The 20,578-nt window shown below is 42.7% G+C and overlaps 9 protein-coding genes across 9 annotated transcripts; 3 read left to right on the forward strand and 6 right to left on the reverse strand.

Moving 5' to 3' along the window:
* CYBJADRAFT_179371 (uncharacterized protein) lies at nt 1–836 on the reverse strand (the record flags this gene model as incomplete). Its single annotated transcript, XM_020216973.1, has 1 exon — nt 1–836. A coding segment is annotated over one exon (836 nt), but the record flags the coding sequence as incomplete, so codon positions are not given.
* A 6,415-nt stretch (nt 837–7,251) lies between these two features.
* Nucleotides 7,252–8,283, forward strand: RNH70 (Rnh70p; the record flags this gene model as incomplete). The annotated part of the gene is made up of 1 exon (XM_020212069.1): nt 7,252–8,283. A coding segment is annotated over one exon (1,032 nt), but the record flags the coding sequence as incomplete, so codon positions are not given.
* Nucleotides 8,284–8,768: 485 nt separating this feature from the next.
* On the reverse strand, nt 8,769–9,404 carry RTT102 (Rtt102p; the record flags this gene model as incomplete). Its single annotated transcript, XM_020216516.1, has 1 exon — nt 8,769–9,404. One exon carries the CDS (start codon nt 9,402–9,404, stop codon nt 8,769–8,771), a length of 636 nt encoding a protein of 211 aa, XP_020069505.1.
* A 157-nt stretch (nt 9,405–9,561) lies between these two features.
* On the forward strand, nt 9,562–12,269 carry TAF1 (histone acetyltransferase). The gene has a single exon (XM_020215356.1). It carries the CDS (start codon nt 9,588–9,590, stop codon nt 12,240–12,242), a length of 2,655 nt encoding a protein of 884 aa, XP_020069506.1. The 5' UTR covers nt 9,562–9,587; the 3' UTR covers nt 12,243–12,269.
* Nucleotides 12,230–12,759, reverse strand: LIP1 (sphingosine N-acyltransferase subunit LIP1). The gene has a single exon (XM_020215357.1). The coding sequence runs from the start codon at nt 12,701–12,703 to the stop codon at nt 12,314–12,316; it is 390 nt and encodes a 129-aa protein (XP_020069507.1). The 5' UTR covers nt 12,704–12,759; the 3' UTR covers nt 12,230–12,313.
* Nucleotides 12,760–13,180: 421 nt separating this feature from the next.
* On the reverse strand, nt 13,181–15,061 carry PRC1 (carboxypeptidase C PRC1). The gene has a single exon (XM_020213389.1). The coding sequence runs from the start codon at nt 15,047–15,049 to the stop codon at nt 13,505–13,507; it is 1,545 nt and encodes a 514-aa protein (XP_020069508.1). The 5' UTR covers nt 15,050–15,061; the 3' UTR covers nt 13,181–13,504.
* Nucleotides 15,062–15,311: 250 nt separating this feature from the next.
* On the reverse strand, nt 15,312–17,298 carry CYBJADRAFT_152648 (amidase). The gene has a single exon (XM_020213390.1). The coding sequence runs from the start codon at nt 16,958–16,960 to the stop codon at nt 15,353–15,355; it is 1,608 nt and encodes a 535-aa protein (XP_020069509.1). The 5' UTR covers nt 16,961–17,298; the 3' UTR covers nt 15,312–15,352.
* A 6-nt stretch (nt 17,299–17,304) lies between these two features.
* Nucleotides 17,305–19,389, forward strand: CYBJADRAFT_15204 (LMBR1 domain-containing protein). The gene is made up of 2 exons (XM_020213374.1): nt 17,305–17,328; nt 17,386–19,389. The coding sequence occupies exon 2, from the start codon at nt 17,530–17,532 to the stop codon at nt 19,378–19,380; it is 1,851 nt and encodes a 616-aa protein (XP_020069510.1). The 5' UTR covers nt 17,305–17,328; nt 17,386–17,529; the 3' UTR covers nt 19,381–19,389.
* Nucleotides 18,963–20,353, reverse strand: ERS1 (cystinosin-like protein ERS1). Its single transcript, XM_020213391.1, has 2 exons — nt 20,196–20,353; nt 18,963–20,141 (listed from the first exon to the last, which is right to left on the reverse strand). The coding sequence occupies exons 1-2, from the start codon at nt 20,250–20,252 to the stop codon at nt 19,398–19,400; spliced, it is 801 nt and encodes a 266-aa protein (XP_020069511.1). The 5' UTR covers nt 20,253–20,353; the 3' UTR covers nt 18,963–19,397.
* Nucleotides 20,354–20,578: the final 225 nt, after the last annotated feature.

Consider the following 20,578-nt stretch of genomic DNA (forward strand, 5'->3'; position numbering starts at 1 on the left):
TCATCTGTGTAAGTGGTGGTGTAAACACCATCGTCAAATGAGCTGGCGGCTGCTGAGTCTTCAACACTAGACGATTCGCGGTCGCTAGAACTGTCCGCCGAGGCGGATGATGATTCGCTATCCGCAGCACTGGACAACAAGTCGAATTCTGCATAAGAAAACTCATCGTCAAGATTGTATTCAGAATTGCACGTCTGAACTGTTGCGAGATCTACACAATTGTAATCCATAGATGTTGAGTAAATGGGACAGTCAGCCAAAGTCACAACTCCACAGGCCAGTTGGTCAAGAATGTTTACAATACCGGATCCCAAATCACCACTGTAGAAGTTGAGAATCTCCTCATCGGATAAGGTCCAGGCCCAAGACACATACTCAAAGATACAGTAGTTGGTCACAGAAAGCCAAAGTGTGAGGTATGGGAATGTGGCGGTATAAGTCAACATCAATTGGCCCTTTTCGATGTTAACAACACCACTCAAATCGTCAAGATGTATACCACTGTAATAAGCACTGAAACTAGTAGCGTCGATATCTTCAGCAAACGTGAAAAACCAAGTGATGGTATACTGTCTGTATGTGACCAAGAACGATTGATAATTTTCCGCTTCAATTACGTATCTGTAAGCATAGACGTGACCATTCAAAGTGCCGACACTTGACTCATACCCACACACACTGGATACAGATGTCTCTACAGCCAGATCGGTGGTAACTGTCTGTATAGACAAACTTGTCGGAGGAGCTGCACTGCTCGATTCATCGGCAGCTTGAACAAAGAGTATTCGTGTTGATAGCAACACAAATAAATATGTGAATAACTTATAGGCTCTCATGGTGTTAGAAAGCCTAAAAGTAAGGATTGTTTTCAAACGTTTGAGTATAACATAAAAACGCTTCGGGAATGAAGTGTGTCGGGGGATTTGCATTTGCATTTATAATGGAAAAGGAGCTCCACAGTTCACTGAGACCTGTTCTCGCAAACTATTGCACTTTTCAATACAAAAACACCATCTGTATATGGATGGCTGTAGTAAAGGGCAGGAGCACATCACACCTTCTCAATCTGTTTTCCTAAACTGCAAGTAGGATGGATGATGGCATAGAGGTTGGATGAGCAACTAGACATGGGTCACTGAACATGGCAGTTTGCAGGTACATGATAAATGGTTGCTTATCACAGAGTGCCAAGGTTGCGAATAGTACCTACAGACATGAATGTGTATTATATCTAGGAGACGATATGGATAAAGTAGCAGCTGAACTATAGTTAGTTTCATTACTCGGTATGTGTGATTCATTTCACTTGCATCTGCATGCAGCTGTGGGATGACTGCATTCAATGCGACGCTATCCTGAGTCCTGGTCAGCTCTCGCAGCTTGCATGATTACATAATATGATGTTTAGAAATGGCACTACAGATTGGTTATATGCACAAATATCAGGCAGCTAGTGTTCATGATTGATGGTGGATGATGCAGCATGGCTTCACCTGCCTTAGCTACATGGCTATTGGTTATTCCTCAAACTGTACAAGGAAATGAGATGGGGAAGAGGTAACGGAGCTGTACCCGAGGAGGTTCAAGTTCGCTTGTTCACCCTGTATATCTTCACTCATCTTGCACACGCTTGAATTCATTTCATTATTCAACGAAAGGACGCAACGAAAGCAATATTATTCTTCAACATCCATCGAATTTGGAACTGTATCATCCTGTTAATTAAATCGCAAGAATGTTATATTATGCACGATGTTTTTACGGTAGATGAAATCCGGATTAAAAGACATTTCAGTTTTTGAACAACATGACATGAGTGAAATGACTACCCAACAGTTGTTATGGTTGACAGAAGTCCCCAAGTCTCTCAGAAATTGATCACCACAAGAGTCTTGTTGTTTCAAAAGTCTCCATGATAAAAATAGGAAAGCCACAGTCTTAATTTCGGGGAGGGGCCACTAATTATTGAGAATTTATTTTCCAATATCTATGATAACTGAACTTGTATATCTAGGTTTAAACACACATTTCTCCTTTATGCACTGAAATTTGATCCCAGAAGTGACTGTGTAGAAGATAACGCACGTCTACTAACATATGTTGCATTGGTAAATTGTGTTATGCAGATGTGTAAAATAGTAGTGGGTAGGCCGGGTTAGGTAAGGGATAATCGCAAAAATGATTTGCTGATATTTTCTTATCAGCATAGGAATGGTACTTGTTCACTTAAAACAACTCATCGTGAGATTTCTAATCTGGGGGGAATAGTTGATCATAACAAAGTAGCTACTCGATATTCAAAGCCCGTCAAATTTATGATCGTTATTGGCACTCGGTATCTGTTCGACATGGAACCAGCAATGAACAACAACAGCCAGCGATCAATACGCACCGGAGACCTCAAGCGTAAATGCAGGTTAGTAAATGTCAACTTCAGGTTCCACTTATTTATTTCATTATTGCCGCATGCATAGGGATGCGGCTCTCTGTACCACTGGTGGTAGTTCTGGATGAGGGACTCATCTTCTAAGATGCAGCTCCGAAGTTTATACTTAACAGAGAAAAATTGGACGCCTCAAATTGTTGCGGGTCGGCGGCCGATCCCTGCTGGGTCCTTAAAACCGCATAATCTTTGAAAGATCTGTGTTCTTCGGGGTTCAGCTCACAACCACCCAGGGAATATGGACGTCACAATATTCCAAACAACCAAATAACTATCCTGAGTATTTGATATATATATCATGCCATGCGTGTGTGCTGTTGAAGGATTACTAGTAATATGAAGTATGCCAAGATAATTCTTAATCAATATAATATGGAAAATATAAGATAATAATGATGGTTCTTCCCTCAAGTAAACGGATAAAGAGCATAAGGTTCTCGATGAGTTTTCCCTTTGAATAACCTCTACAACAGATGATTCTTAATAATTATAAGTACAATTCCAATAAATTGGTTTTAAATGCGAAGGGTCAATAGCACACCCATTGGGACTTAAAGCTATATAAAGTACATTAAATTGTAGTTATTCAAAAATTTGCGACGTATGTTTACGAGAAAGAAGCATGAGCTAGGTTAGAATTTGTCCGTTTGAATTTCCAGAAACGCTAGAAAAAATTGGCCTCCATGACTAAAACTAGTGTCAATGTGGTGCAATATCATAGCCTTTATGCATGTATAAGAGATATCCTACGACTGCCAATACATCCATTGTATATAGCTCTTCATATACCTATTATTTATAAATTACCACTCGGAAACAAAAGGGGATGTTAAAACTTGAGGATTATAAGCAACTCATGTCTGTAAACTTAGGACCGGCATGTAACCACATCTTATAGATATTTGTCGTTTTGATGGACGCATACAGTTGAATTGTAGTCAACATCAAGCATCTTAATTTCTACAATTTCCTTTACCACTGTGTTGCTACACAAATCGGTAATCCTGTATCAGAAATACCTCTACTGCCACTAGTTTCTAATACCTTCACTACTACTGCTCATATCTCGGGTTTACAACAGCCGCACCCTACTGGGGGTTCCCAATCTTGGGCGTATGCAAGACCTTACGAATAATTCCGTCACGATGTCGATGGTAAATTGATAATATAGCAACTCTGGCCTATGTGTTCATGCTTTCTCGATCTTCCAATTCTCTGTACAATACAGACACACTCATTTTCTGACACCGCATGTAGACATCTGGAAAAATTATGATGTAGTATCTGGATGTTGCCGAATTTGGTACGTAATGTCTGTTGCATAATAGCAGAGCACATCTCAGACCAAATACGGTGATGAACTTTACGCAAACCATGAACAGAAAGTAATATTCTCAAGTTATATATCTATGATTTCAAACTTGGATGTTTGTGCTTTCTTTCGTCTGTATAGCTGCTCAACCCCCTCGATCACTTTCGCCTCACTGAAACCATCAAGCGGACCTCATACAATCCACACATTTCAAACACAGAAAGTTCACTTTGATATTACGTTTTCGAGTTCTCCAATTTCCCACCTCCAGTTAAAGGCTTGAGCGAGCTGTTCAATATGTCCAGAGTTCTTGCATCACAATACAGAAGATTTTAACTTCAATGATTTAAATTCCTCCTCATTGAAGACAGTGTTTTTGGAGTACATCCCGTAGTCCACATATCTAAAATTCCATATTGCTGTATGCGCATTAGTGATATTGACACAAATGATTACTAATTCCAAGTGATATTATTAAGTTAGCTCGAGCTGTCCATAATTAACTGGAATCTATGCCACGAGGGGCAGTCGAATTAGAATATCTGCGTGCATATAAGTACATTGCTTAGTTCACAAGCAGACCAAATCTACTCACTGGTACAATTCATACGAATGAATCAACAAACAGCTGAATAACAGATATTAATCAATGCATAATTTGAAGATGCGCAATTATATCCGTATATTGTACTATCTTAACTCATGCCAGATTATATTTCAATTTATTTTTTAGAACACAGTAGATAACTTGTCGACATCAACGCATGGTGGGCACATATATGCCTTTCTTTAGTAGGAATTCTGAGCCCGTCAATCCCCATAAGTGTGCCAACTTCGGACTATGTGTGCCAACTACGGACTATGTGTGTACCACCACAGGACACAGCCACACATGCATATGTGTATCAATCTCCGGCGAATGTGCAAGCCTCCTAATGCAACTGTTAACAATTGGAAGGTAGTAGTACTGACCAATGGGCTAGAGCTTTGGTTCTTGGAGGATTGGGACTATCAAGCCCGTACATGAATTCTTCAGCCTCCAACAGAGCCGAACACGAAATTTGGGAAATGACTCTCCTCCTTAGTCTTGACAGTTGAAGAGTTGGGACGTTTTCATATGTGTCCCATCCTCTTCCCCTGTACTCTAAAATTTGACTAATGAATATTTTGAAATCATACTTCATGGTCTAATGTTTCGGCGTACAATAGAGTAAACAGGATGGATGGTATCGTTCACCACTCAAACATTGTTCTATATATACTTTTCTATAGTATAACTTCTTTTGAAGTGCAACAATCATATTCATGAAACCATAGATATGACACAACCCCCCTCCCCGACAATTGTAATAGAGAAAAGTGGTCGGCTGCGAGCTGCAACCTTATAGTTCCAATGAGAGCCCCTAGATGTACACTACTGGTCCTAATTTCTTGCATCGTGAAGAACCTTCATGATCAACCCAGAGTTGAACATCTACTCATCTTGCAGCTTTACACAAAACTGGGGTTCGTGAATTCTTCTGCTTACCTAGACATGCATACAGCATGACCATTCTCGGCCTGCAAGATACCGCCTTGACAAGTTACCATATGCTTTTACCGGATCTCGGTATGACATTGCAGGTGCTAACATCGGAATTCTGAAATGTTCCTATTATGACCGAGACCAAACTCAATACGCCTACTATTACTTTTACAAGATATCATATTCATCATCTATGGGTATGAGCTATTTGGTAAAAAAATGCGTCTTTTAGTACAATGTCAAAAATATTAATAAATTTCATTAACCCGTGATCATTCAATCATCGAGCTAAAGTTGTGATTATATGCTGTTCTGTATCCATCCAAAGAGTACAAACATGGATGTCCCCCTCAGCATAGGAATAACACAACCGAAAACCCATCGTAGCCATGGTTCCGGGTTAAGAATAGATGCTGTTCTTAGTTGGATTAGATATTTACTATCCTCATGATGCACATTACATGTATTTAAGGGTCACAACGCATACGACGTCAGGTCATTTACAGGAGTGTCTTCTTCGACCAAGGACATATGTTCATCTTTGGGTGAATAACTCATTAATACACTCCAGATTCGTGATGGAATTTCTCTGGGCGTTTACGAGTTGGTCATACCCATGACAGGAGTATCACAGCCTGCTATCAACCTTCCCGTGACTAACCCTCAGGGTATTAATCGCTCCAAATTTCCCTCCAATTCTTACGTCTCCTGCATATCAATTCTGTAACATTCCTCGAGGACGCCTCAACACGAATGCGACAAAAGAGAACTGGCCCACAGGCATCATTCAACCATAGGTCATATTCACTGTTGACACTATGGCTGGTGTAAGCTTGGTGTTAATTCTCGGGTGGCGCGGCTAAGTATGCTCTTTTACACAGCTTAGTACTGAGCCTGAGGTTGTCATGTCCACCATTGAAGGGGGGAGATATGGCTGTAAGCTTTCAGAGTCCTAGGCTCAATCTACCTGCAATAAAATTGGATTCTATAGATCCATCAAAATTTACGGTAAATAACAGAGTGGAGGATACAGTATACCTGCACCAGTACCAATAAGTCACACACTGTGCTTTCCTTCATTTCAACGGACTTACTCCAGTTTTTGATTCATGACAGTCAATTGCCCCCCCCCCCCGCCAGCAGCATCCTGCGCTCAGGTGAAACAAAAGGGAGTTGGGTCCGGCCCATTCAACTTCAAACAATTGGATAAGGTTTAATTAGGGTTTTAAAGTTACACCTTATCACCTCAGTACTCCCTAGCTGTCAGTGAAGCATCATAGGCAATTTCAACCGAACATGGGACGCATGTCATGCTGACATAAGGCTACCAATACGAACACCACCCAGTATTAATCAAGCGGAAAATTCATCAGGACATTTGAGGCGGACAGTAATTACATCCGTAATTATGAGTAAGCAATGGGATGTACACGACTTCAGCAGCCAGGCGGGAAGAGGTCTTGCCCTGTGAGCCTATCCGGGGGCTTTACTATTCACACGAACTATGGCCAGAAAACCACTTGATGAAGACGATGGCTAAGAATTCCCTCAAATGTGGGCGAGATGTCACCACGTTTGATTGTGTCCCTTGTTCGGAACGCAGATATGGCCTTTAGAAAAATTCTCGCTCGGTGGACAACAGCGCACAACCCCGAAGAAGGGGGAAAAAAACTCCAACGAGCGCTCCATACTGTTGAGCTCTCTAAGGTTGTGGAAGAGGTAAAGAACGGGAGAGGTTGAGTACGGGCGCTTTAACTAAGTCTCATGTCTTTCAATCCTATCGAATCTAATGTATCAGGACTGGTGATATCCAGCACTGCTGAAGAAAAGGCTCATAATGAGTCCATCAAAGCAAAGAGAAGAAGATCCAGTGCTGCAAGGTCATCCATTTCACATGCTGGTGGTGCAGGTAAGAAAGTTAAAGGACTGAAGGCACCGAGGTTGGATTTGGTCCAACAGGCCAGATCCCATGGTTTCAACGAACTTCGAGATCTTGCACTCTTTGTGCTTGGTGCTTCCAACGAAAGCGTGGATTTTGTCTCCATAAAACAGAAATCAAATGTTGAGTGTGTGGTTATTGTGCTGGTGCCTGGGATTGGAGCAAGCGAATTCGTAGCTCCTTCAGGAACTTTGCCTTGTTCTCGTGATGGTATACCTCGTGAATTGCCATTCTTAAAGGAAGCTTTTGATCAGATGGTGCCGATGAAAGCGCCTGGAGATCGTGAATCTATCTTCCCGTTGATGCAGGCATTCACCAAGAGACGGTATACAAAGAAGCAAAAGGAAAACGTCATAAGGGAGCTGAGCGTAAAGAAACTTGTACTACCAGACCTAGCTGCTTCCTATGAGGAGATGCTTGCGAATAACTACCCTATACATAATGATCTCAGAGATGAGGGAGCAACCATCCCCGAAGGATGGGCTGAAACGTTTGAATTTGAACATGATGGGTCTCATACCTTTGCAATGGATTGCGAGATGTGTGAGAGCAAGACAGGTAAAGTTCTCACACGGATTTCGTTAATCGACTTCACCGAAACGGTCTTAATTGACGAGTATGTGAAGCCGGAGGAAGAGATTACAGATTATCTCACAAAGTATAGCGGTATCACAGAAGAGCTGCTAAAAGACGTTACAACCACTTTGAAAGACATACAGAAGAAGATTCAAAGCATTGTAAGCTCAAAAGATTATCTCATCGGGCATTCCTTGGAGAACGATTTAAACGTTATGAAGATTATGCATCCCAATATCGTTGATACTTCGTTGATATTCGAGCATCCAAGAGGCCCACCATTTAAATCCTCGTTGAAGTATCTGACAAAGCAATACTTGAAAAGAGTTATACAAGAAGGTGAACATGACTCCGTAGAAGATTCGAAAGCGTGCCTTGAACTGGTGAAATTGAAACTGTCAGAAGGTGGACTGTTGGGGAAAGTCATTGATGGAGAATTGATCTTCAACGACCTCATGAAGATAGATAAGAAAGCGTTAATATTGGATTTCCAAAGGGTTCAAGCGGAACAAAACAGATACATCACATGCTTAAACGACGACGATGTCGTTGCAAAGACCATTTCAAAGATTGCTGAATATGACCTCATAGTGGCCAATCTCAAAGAAGTTGAGTTTGCCCAAGAGAATGGTCAATTTACCGAGGAAAGTAAATCAGAGCTATACAATCGACTCAACGACAGGTTACGGTCTATATATGAATCTATTCCCCCAAATTCATTGGTTGCATTTTCAATGTGTCACGGTGATCAAACAACGTTAAAACAGATGAGAGAGAACAAGAAGAAGTACCGCAACGAATTAAAGGATAAGGGTTCAAGCACTGAATTTTCGTGGAGTCTGGAAGATGACTTGAATTTGAAACAAACTGCTGCTGTTACACGTGAAGGTGTTACGTTTATCAAGATCAAATCTCCAACTGAATCAGCGTTGGTTTAAACGTTGTGGTTTTACATATGTTTATACACACATTTCTACATGACAACATCACCGTCGGCGTCCTGGTTTCCGATTATGACTGTTGGTTCCTGTTCCTCGTGTTGATCTGTCGTAGTTTCAGTTGCAGTTGTAGGTGAAGTGGCTTCTTCAGCTGGTGCTGGTGCCGGGGTTGGTGTTGCATTTGAAGTTGCCAAAGTTGATGGAGTTTGAACTTCTTCTTTCTCTTCTTTAACCTCTGTAGTACCCACAGCTCTTTGTGTCGCACTATCAACACTCTTTGATAAGCCAGCCAGTACGCTTTCTGACCCGACGGCACCCCTGATCGCATCATCGGTCAATCCTGAAGATGACTTCTTCGACTTGACAACGTTGAAGGAGTTAAAATCGAGTATATCACTGTCATCGCCATCTATAACCGGTTTGTACTCCGTGTTTAGTACCCACGTCTTCACACTGAACGGCAACTTTTGAACATTGGAACTCTGCGTCAGCTCCCTCTCCTCTCCAAATGGTGTTGGCGTGCCACTTGGTGTTACCGTTGATGACGGAACAACACTCTTGGACGGCGTATACCAATCTCGTTTCCAATGTTTCTCATGAGACTCTATCAGATTTACCGAGCTTGCGTTTCTTAATAACGATTGACCGTACAATGACTGTCTCCCTGACATTTCAATGCTGTATTGTTGATCCGTTTCCTTGACAATAACAACAACAAACAACAACAAATCGCACTTTTCAACTTTTTCCTCTGTGGTCCGGAACACAAAAATTGAAAAACGGCCAACGAAGAAATCAGCGCTTGTGACAGTAGTCAACGGAAGGTAAACAAAGGTAACCGGCTAAAGACCAGCATGAGCAAACTGACTGATGAAGATGGTGCGCTCAGTGCCATTTTGGGAGATAATGGAATGAACTTCAGTGTTGGCGCCCTGGGTGATATGAAGACGGAGCACGCTGAAGATGCCATTGATTTTGAAGATGAAGATGAACTAGCTGATGATGAATTACCCGAGGAGGAACCGGCGCGTAAGCAAGGCACAGGGGGTGATGGCGGTGATGATGAGGATGATTTCTTCAAGGCCTTACAAGGAGGGGATGTTGGGAACGAGACTGGTAAGCAGTTTGACAAGCTCTTTGAGCAGAAGCATGATGTTGATTACGATGGTTTAGGCTCTTTTGAACAAGTTGAAACGGATGCAAAGATTGAGAAGTCAAAACAAGAGGACAATGAACAGAGGATGTTTCAGGAGAAGCTGCTGAAATACTACCATCCCGCTTTTAAGAAGAACGAGATACTGAAGATGAATACTGTTTTTGCAGCGACTCCCATAAATTATCCATATCAACAACCGCAGTATCTCCATCCTTTGTTCCCAACAAAGATATCACTGGAGGTGGAAACTGACCAGCGCAGAGTATTCAAGTCTGCCTTTTCATATACGCAGAACTCTAACGGGAAGAGAATCATTCATGTTGATGAGGATATCTTTGAGGATAAATTATCTGAAAAAAAGTCTAGAGTGAAAGCAGATGAGGACTTGGCTCTAGCCACAGTGGAGTGGGATTATGAATTACTCGTTGGTGATAAGACGGATGAAGCACCGACGAGTTTACGAAAACAAGATCTGCCGTATGATGAACTATTCGAGGATTACCAAGACGACGATATATTTGAAGGACACTTGCCTACAAAGCTCCAACTTGATCTTAACGATCCAAACTTACTGTTTGTTGACCAGAAATCGTTCAAATCCGGTAACAGATCTGCTCCGACACTTCCGACCAATGATAAGTTACTCCAAACGAGGTTCAATTTCTCTAATGATAAGAATTATGAGCTCTTGAAGGAAAATTACCATAGCAAGGTCAGATCAACGCTTGGAAACTTGAATATCGAGCATTCCCAACCTGCAATAAGGCTACAATCGCCATTCTATAAGGCCAAGTTGTCGAAGGATGAACTTCGTAGCTTCCACAGACCAAAATTCAAAGTCAGACCTGGCCAAGTTGTACAGTTCTCCAAGTTGAAGTTGAGGAAAAAGAAGAGAGATAGAGGTAAAGATATAAAGGAGAGCTTCGCATCCACAACAGATCTCACTTTAGCAGATACAGCACAGACCATCTTAATGGAGCATACAGAACAGGTTCCAATAGTAGTCACTAACTTTGGAATGGGTAGTAAACTTATCAACTATTACAGAAAGACGGACGAAACAGATACTTCAAGACCAAAGCTGCCTATAGGTGAAACACATGTTCTTGGAGTCCAGGATAAGTCTCCCTTTTGGAACTTTGGTTTTGTCGAGCCAGGGAATATCATTCCAACTTTGTACAACAAACTTATTAGGGCACCGGTGTTCAAACAAGATCCGCAAAGTACAGACTTCCTCTTGATTAAAAGTGTTGGTGGTAATTCTTCTCAAAGGTATTTCTTGAAAAATATCAATCATTTGTTTGTCGTTGGTCAACTCTTACCAGTTGTGGATATTCCAGGGCCACATTCTAGAAAAGTCACTACCGCAAGTAAGAATAGGCTCAAGGTAATTGTCTATAGGGTTTTGAAGAGAAGTCCAGAACAGAGATTACTGGTGAAGGATATCTCTGCACATTTCCCGGATCAGAACGACATGCAAAATAGACAGAGGTTGAAAGAGTTCATGGAGTACCAACGTTCAGGTGACGATCATGGATTCTGGAAACTGAAAGAACCTATGCCATCTGATCGCTTGATCTCTCCAGAGGATCTGACTCTTTTAGAATCCATGCAGGTTGCACAACAAACCCTTGAAGACCTAGAGTTCTATTCAAGGGAGGAAGTTAATGATGAGCTGGCTCTCTGGAACTTGACCAAAAATTTTATCAATGCAACGCAGGGTAAGGCAATGCTACAATTGACTGGCGATCCTGAGGGTAAAAGTATATCATTTTTCAAAACCTCAATGAAAGGTGGATTCAAGAGTTTTGAATCCAATGGACACAGTTACAACGTTGCATTGCAACAGAAGGCTTATGATGAAGAGATTTCCAGAGCATGGTACTCTCAACAGAAAAAACTTTCCGGTAGTGAACCTATTGTGAACGGAGAAACCCCTGATGATGAAGTTGCTCAGAATTCTGAGCCGCCAAAGTACCTTAAGATCACCAGAATGGTGAGAGACACCAACGGTATCCTCCAGAGAAAGTATGAGATTGTTAAAGACCCAGCAGTTATCAAAGCTTACATCAAGCGTCGTGAAAAGCTAGAGGAGGATATCATTCCCGATGATATCAAGGTCACCAATGATGAGGAAAAAAATCTGAAAACCAAGAAGATCTTGAAAGAACGGTTGGCCAAATTGGAGAAGAATCAAGAACGCCGTAACCAAAGAAAGGCTCAGAAGGAAAACCTCGGTGGCAAGGGGATTGGTAAAGGTAAAAGTACTACTAGAAAGTGTGCCACATGTGGAGCTGTTGGACACATCAGAACAAATAAGGCATGTCCTATGTACGATGAAGGAAATCCATGAATGCAATGACGTTACTATTATTGACATTATTATTATTATTACCTCTAAGGTGGTAGTCGTATGTACCCTACTTAGTCCGCGATGGCATCAAAGACATCATCCCATAAGATGACATTTGGACAGAATTGTTCGAGTGTTTCGAGCTGATCAACGTTTGAAACGTAACCAACCACTTTATTCCCCTCCTGTGCAAGACAGAATGCAAGAGGTTCAAGATTTGGATCAAAGGTTCTGGTCAATCTCTTTGTTATCGACTTCAATTGTCCACGCTTATCACAACTAGGTCCACCAACCGCAATGGCCTTTGTAATCCCAGTGCCTGGAATCAACGTGAGTTGAGGCGTACAGTGGAACCATTCATAGTTTACCATGGTGGAGTATTTGAAGTACTCCACACCTGCAATGAGTGCCAGTACAATGAATGTTACCTGTAGTAAAGTAAACACCTTATTGGCTGCCATTGAGTCCCAATTCTATGAGTTTTATCGATTTTAACAGCGCTTCTTGCTGGTCATCGCTGCGTTTAAAAAGGCTCCAATACCCCCCAAAAAAAAACTAAAAAAACTACTCGCGAAAATTTAAAGGCTACAACTGTTGCCCAAAAAAGTGCCCCTTTTGTGGACTTTTGTAGACTTTTGCGCCAAATGTGAAACTGCTGTTAGCGCAGGAAATGGTACAACAAAGTGATAGCAAAATGCTAGCAAAACTGATTTGTGACAGGAAAAGTGTGCGATATGGGTGATACAAAAGCTGCGATATTCGACCTTCGGATTTGATTTCCGGATTTATCACTGAATTATAGCAACTGTGATTTACTGTAACACTTTACTAGTGATCACGTCCTCTTTGGGATCTGATAACAACATGAAGCACGAATCCTCAAGATTCGAGTGTTTCTCTACGATGGTTTAAAAGGGGCTCCTTGAACCATTATATTTCGTCTTTCCTAGTTCTTAGGAACTGAATCTCTTCTCTTATATTTCTGAATTATATTGTTATAAAGAATCATCTAATTGTCATCATCATATCAATCATTCTATTAGCCACCCCGTGCGAAAGGAACACTACACACCCTACTGTTAGTGAAAGATATACTGTGACGTCGATATAACAGGAAACATTAAACTGAATCCCGAAGAGCAGGACACACACAAGGAGTACGTTCATACTCCTCTAAAGAAATGACAACCTTCTTACTGTCTCTAAAGAGCACAAAATGGCACATTTTCATGAATGATATGGAGCAATATGTAATAACGGGGTTAAACAATTGTATGTCTACCAGCGAGCCATGCGTTGAAGAAGTCAAGAGAATTTTCTGGTTGGTCATAAGGAACCATGTGACCACCACCAAAGATTCTCAAGAAGGTGAAGTTCTTGTAGTTCTTCACGGTACCAGCCTTTTGACCATCAACAGTCCAAGACTTGGTCTCTGCATTGCTGAATTGTTGGGTCCCTGACCATGGAAGGACATCGGTCCAGCCTTGGTTACCCAACCAGTTACAGATGAAGTCCTTATCACCAGCGTAGATCAACACTGGCAAATCAGCCTCCAACAAATCAATAACATCCTTGTGATATGGCTTCATCCAATCACCTGCAAAGACAAAGTTACGGTTCACGTCAAAGTTACAACTCTCATAGTTATCTGTCTCTGCTCCCAATGCCTCTTTGACTTCCTCTTTGTTCAAGTACTTGTCGATGTACTCAAGTCCCTCGTAACACAAGGAGCTGCCTTCACAGTTCTTTCTGATATCGTAAACGTTACGACCAGTCTTCTGGTATGGACCAATCTGTCCATTGTTACAGTAAACCGTAGCAGGGACACAGGACCAAGCAGATTCGGATTGATAACAGGAATCAATCAAACTCAAACAACGGTCCAAGTTTGCCTCCATTGCTTCGCACTCCTCCTCTGGCAACACTGCTGGTTCGCCACCTTCACCGCACGCCATTGGCTCGTAGTACTTGTATTGGGTCAGTGGGTCGGTCAACCCATTTCCAATCAAGACTGAGGTGAGGTTAAATCCTCTCTCCTTGTGACTCAAGATTTCAGAGGCAAAGACTGGGATGTAGTGACCAGCATATGACTCACCAGCAATGTGGAAGTCCAATCCGTTGTACTCTGTGAACTTCTTGAAGAACAACTCCAAGAAAGCGTACACGTCTTTACCAGCGGCAATGGTATTCGACACAGAAGAAGAGGAATAGGAATAACCAACGTTGATTGGCTGGTCCAAAAAGATCACAGAAGCATTGGAATTCCAAGAGTAAGGGTTATGAACCGGCTTGATATCCTCATCAATAGAGGCAGGGCCCAACTCAAAGAACAACCCAGTAAGGGATGAGCAGCCCGGGCCACCGTTCAACCACAAGACCACAGGGTCGTTCTTCGGGTCGTTTCTGGACTCGAAGAAGTAGTAGAAGAAGTGTTTGTCCTCGTCCTCGATGTCCAAGTAACCAGAGTACTGCTTAACGGTATCAATCCCAAGAGACTCCGGGGTATGCTTACCTCTCAAGGTGTAGTTTGGCAGCGACTCACTTGTAGTGGAGAAGTCCCACTTCGCACGACGTGTATGTGGCTTTGGAGAAGAGTAGAACTGCAAAGAATCCAACACGTTTGGGAACTTCAACGACATATCTCCCCAGATACCCTTAACCTCGGACGAGATTGAGTCCAAGGGGGTATTCAAGGCATTGGCAGCTCTTTGGAGCAAGTTCTCAGAAAACAGGGCCTGCTGGACGGAAAAGGCATCCACTTGAGATGCTCCGAGCAGCGCAAAAGAAGCGATTGGTGATACTTTCATTGTGTGTGTGTGTAGACCTGTGTATACACTGTGCTGGGTAGAAGGGAAGGAGAGCGCACTAGGAGGCGAATATAATTTAGACTGGGGTTTTGAGTTTTTGTGTCCTCCCTCGCCCCCTAGTCCGATTAGGCCAGCCTCAAAGTCCCAAGAATGGCTGGGGCGATAGCAAAAACCAGGGAGGTTGCTGGTTATGGGACACACGTCTCTTATCAGCGGGACTAGGTCGATAAGGAATTACGTCATTCATTGGACTACAACGTTTGTACGATGGGATGCTGTGTTCGAGTAAGTTGAAGTAGACTATTAAGCTAGTTCCAATGCCTTATCCAGTAGCTTTACACCTTCGACCAGCTTCTCATCTTCGAAACGCAGAGCAGTTAGTTGCAAGTTAATTGGTGCGTTGACGTAGTCGTTGGCGTTGTAATCAGTAACGTTGGTAGGGCCCTTCACGTCCACCTTAGGATCGAATGTGAGGCCAGTTCTAAAGATGATGTTTGGGAAGTCTATGAGGTTGAACATGGAGGAATAATTCCAGTGGGTCAAGTTCTTTGGGACTTCACCGACGTTTGGGTTCGTTGGTGAAATGAGGAAATCGATCCCCTGGTCTTTGAACAAGTAGTACATGTAGTACTTGAACTGTTCCTTGATGTTGTTGTTGGTCAAGATGTCGTTCTCCTCTGGGTTAGCGAAGCCGAGGAAGAACTTGGTCAACGGGAGCAAGGGTTCATTGGAAATTGCAAAGAGCTTATCGTGAACAGGCTTGGAAGTGCCATAGATCTGTAAAGTCTGTTTAAACGCCTCCTTCATCAGGTCGTGATCAATGGTGATTACCTTGACGTCGACCTTTTTGCCCTTATAGTCTCTCAACTTGTCCTGGACGTATGCCAATCCTCTTTTGATCGCATCTGAAGGCTCAACAAGCGTATCGGTCAACAAAATTCCATATGTCACTGTTTCAGGTAATGAGACACCCGTTTTCCATTCAAGTGGAATGGTATTTGGGTCATACTCCCATGGTTTTCCCATGTTGATGTAATTAACCATGTAGTACTCCAAATCATCAATGGTTCTCGTCAATGGGCCTTGTGATGAGAAGATGGATTCTTGTCCAGCACCACCAGATAAGGAACCGAGTCCTGAGACTCTCTTCGTCGTTGGTCTGATACCATACAGCCCACAAAATGCGGCAGGAACTCTTATAGAGCCACCAATGTCTGACCCAATACCAAACACTGAGGAGCCCATTGCCACCGCAGCCGACTCACCACCACTGGAGCCACCAGGACTAATCTTTCTGTTGAAGGGATTTGAAGTTCTGCCGGTGATGGCATTATCAGTGTCCAAATGCATAACGGATTGTGGTTGGGCAGTTCTCATGTAGAAAACAGCACCTAGCTTCCTCAAGATTTGAATAGAAACGGATTCTTCCCTTGGCGAGTTACTGATGTAATTGTCCAGGTAACAGACGAAGCCGGCTGTGGTGACTTTACCACCATACTTCATCAACTCCTTCAACGAGATTGGCAATCCGTGGAACGGGCCCACCAACTCACCGTTGTGGTCTTCTCTGTACTTGTCCAGCTCCTTAGCTCTTTCCAACCCTTCCTGGAAGAACAACTCCATGGCACAGTTCGTGAAGATGTGAGCAATGGCACCACGTTTGGCAAACGCGTTGTATATCTCCACGGCGGTCAATGTGCCATCCCTCTGTTTGGCCACCAGCTGCTTTGCAGTGGAGTTGGTGATCTCTCTATCCTTCTCGGTCAACAGAGTATCCAGCGCTTCAACGGCATTGAAATTCTCACTCGAATAGTCAATTCCTTCCACCAATGCCTTATATGGCCCAACTTCCTCGTCAAGCTTGGCTCTGTAAGCGTCGATCTTTGGTTTCCATGTATCTTCGAATGTCATCTTGTGCGTTTGTCTATCTGTCTAGCTGGGTGATTCCTCAACTCCAACGCTGAAAATTTGTGGGACGAGTCGATGGCTATTTATACACAGATCATCGTTACATGTGTCACAACTTATACACCAAGCTAGCCCATTGACCAGTGGGAACTTCCCCTGATAGCTACTCTCGGCGACTCTATCATACTAATCACAGCGCGCTTTCCCTTTTGGGACTGTGCATCCCCTGGCTTCCCGCAGCCTCACAGCGACATTCCTTTTTAAGGATGTTCGAAGCGATTTACAGCGCGCTCTCTCACCCACTTGAAGAGCCTTTTTCTTTGACCAACTGGTTGATGCCCCCCCCCCCCTCATCGCGGTAAGCTGAGACTGTGAGTATCGTTAAAATCGCTGAATGCGTAGATGTGGTGGTGCTAACCATTCTGTAGAGATCAACGGTTGAACGGTTGCGTAGGAGTTAGGCGATGTCGGCTTTAACAAGCCAACCGTGAAAACGTCAACAAAGATCAACACAAGCGAAAAACAAAACAAGGCAGACAGCAAACACCGCCCACCAATAGAGACGTAACGATATGATCTTGCCGACTGTTCTGTTTGCCTGCTTGTCCCTTCTAGCTGCCATTGCATCGTTGAACAGCTTCATCACCTTCCGATCACAGCCGAGTCTGGCGTTCACCGTCGTTGAGGTGCTTGCCATATACATCCCAATATCAATCGTCTTCCTATTGCCCATTGACATTCTATCTTCGAACGACGATGGTGACGGGCCACATAACGTTTTCTTTGTTGAGCCTAAGAACGTGCTGATATTTTGGAAGCTGGACTACTGGAGCGCCTTCGTACTCATGTGGTTGTTCCTACCGCTCATACAGGAGTACTATCGCTCCGGTGAGTTTACGCCAATGGCGAAGCTCAAAGATTCTATCAAGTCGAACATCAAGTTCCAGCTGATAGTTGGAGGTATAGGAGGTGTGGGCCTTATATACTTCTTTGTGCAATACGGATTCAACTTCCAGTCTTTTAAGGACTTGTTGATTGCGCTGTCCCACACTTATTCCTTGGTGTTGTCTCTTTGGTTGATGTCGTATGGCTTGATCAGCGTCCCAAGGAGACTATGGAACAATAACGTGAATCTTGCTCATCAATTGGACCATCTGTACATTGAAATGCCCAAGCTGTACGATGAACTGAACGATTCGTCTTATAACTACAAGGATATCTGCTCGATCATAAAGTCTTGTGAACAAATACCTGGGATTGAGCAGAGCGTGTTCAAGTTTGAGATCCAAGAGTTATCCAAGCAGGTTCCACCAGATCTAAACTTGGGGAACCACGTGAGAAGCACACAGTATACGTCGATTCAACAACTAAGTCATGTAACTCTGGCAAAGCTTCAAAGAACTTTGAAACAAGAGACGACAAACTACCAATCCGCACAGTTTGAATTTGAAAAGGCAAAGGAAAGGTGTATTCAACTACAAGATATAGTTGATTCTAAATCAACTGGCTCTCTCCGTTTCAGAATCGGCACAAACATTATAAGAAATGAAAAGGTGAACTACGCCATCCACGTCTATGCTTTGCCAATCCTGAGAATAGCATTTGCTCTAGTGCTCTTTGCGTTATCATTCATCGTCATTGAAAGTGAGTTACTCCACTCCACTAGGTTCTCCATAATCAATATCATTCTGGTCTCTGGGAAATTGTCATCAACTGTTAAATTGATCTTTTCATCAACGGTATTGGCATATATGGTATTCTGTGCATTGATTTCCTTGACGAGGATCAAGATTTTCAAAGTGTACCATCTTTTCCCAAAGTACTCTAATCCAGTAAGCGTTGTGTTCTTTACAATGTATTCAAACAGATTGACGGTTCCCTTGTCTTACAACTTTTTAACTTTGCTTCAATCTCAAAGGGTTCGTTCGGTGTTCAACGATTTCCTTGGAGCATCTATCAACTTGAGCGTTCTTGGTGGGTTCTTTAACAGTACTTTGCCAAGGCTCATCATCATTCCAATCCTATTTGCATCGTTTAACGTCTTTGATAAAATTAAGAAAAAATTGTGGTTTGACTACTTCGATGCATTTGACAGTGATGACGAAGAGGGTCATAATGAAAGTGTTCAGTCCAGGAAAGATACATTAATAGCTGATGGTAAGGGTATAATCCAAAGGGAGCTCGGGGCAAATTCAATTGGACGTACAGCCATGAGTGGTTTATCCTATCCAGAATTGATTACAACTCCACGACCAAATGAAAGTTCATCAACAGCTAAGGATGATCTACTAGAGTCAGAGAACTTTGACAACGCTGAGACTTCAGCTACATCTGAGGGGTTCTTTTCAAAAGTGAAGGGATTTCTCAACCGTAGTGGATCAAGTAATGCTACACTGCACATTGGAAATGACGATATTATATAAGTCAATTTTCTTTAGTGTCATGCCGATATCTTTTCATGTTCTTTGTATGCCCATTTTTCAAATTTGAGCCATTGGTAGATGAAACAACCATCAAAGAATAAAGTGACAAAGCTCAACCACAATTTACCACCGTTACTAATCATCATATCCCAGCTGAGTCTACCCGTCGCTATGTAACCATCTAGAAATAACTGTGCAATGGAAAGAGTACCACCTGTACAATCCAGGAATATTGTCAACATGCTAAATCCAAGCACTGATTTCCTCTTATGGTTATGCAATAGCTGTGGGAAGTATTTGATGAGGCTCATGATGATCTTCATATATGACAGTGACAATGCTAAGCTCAACAGCGTGAATTTTTCCTCTGATGTTGAATCCTTGAGCGAATGGATCCGTGAAGTTCCAATACTTGAATACATTGCGAAGATTGATAAGATCACAACTGTAATGATAACCTTTGTCATTCTCTTCAAGACAATTGGTCTTGATTTAAACCCCCAACAGAACAATTGAGAGATGGATACCGACGTGAGTAAGATCCCATGTACGGAGTAGACCAGGTCAATCTTTGTTAAGAGTGGCTCGTATCCATGTTGTTCGTAGTACAAGGTGCGCACTTCAGAGTTGAAGAGCATGAGACACATCGAACTCACAAGACATATGTAACCCAACATGTTCAGAAAGATGAAGTCTACCGACAACCCTTCCGTTGATTGTAATCTGTAATTCAGCAGAAGAGGTGGATAGAAAGATACACACTATAGATGTGTCAGTAACGTGTATGGTTAATACCATCACAAGAGCTCACGTACCCATGCAGTAACGTATAGCACGCCCAAGAGGTTCGATACTCCCCGGAGAACACTCATTTTCGTTGCGTGACAGTCTGTTGTCGTTGTTTTTGGTGGGGGATGAACTAGCTTAAATATCAGATATGTGAACCTCCACCTCCAATTGCTATACTATGAACCTGCGCCAGCCATTGGTAACATCAAACCATAGTTAATCATTGAAGACGTGGCTTCTCATGGCGCACACAGCAAGAGACATAAACAACATCCAGACACCACCTCTGCGGCACAGGCACATCACCCGGCCGAAAACCGTACGTGTATGGTACGGACCACACTTTTCCATCCCCCATTGTGCAGCGTCCGATTCGGTCCGATATTTCTCGTGTGCTTACCGAACTCCT

This window comes from Cyberlindnera jadinii (genome assembly GCF_001661405.1).
Source record: "Cyberlindnera jadinii NRRL Y-1542 unplaced genomic scaffold CYBJAscaffold_10, whole genome shotgun sequence".
NCBI lineage: Eukaryota > Fungi > Ascomycota > Saccharomycetes > Phaffomycetales > Wickerhamomycetaceae > Williopsis > Williopsis jadinii.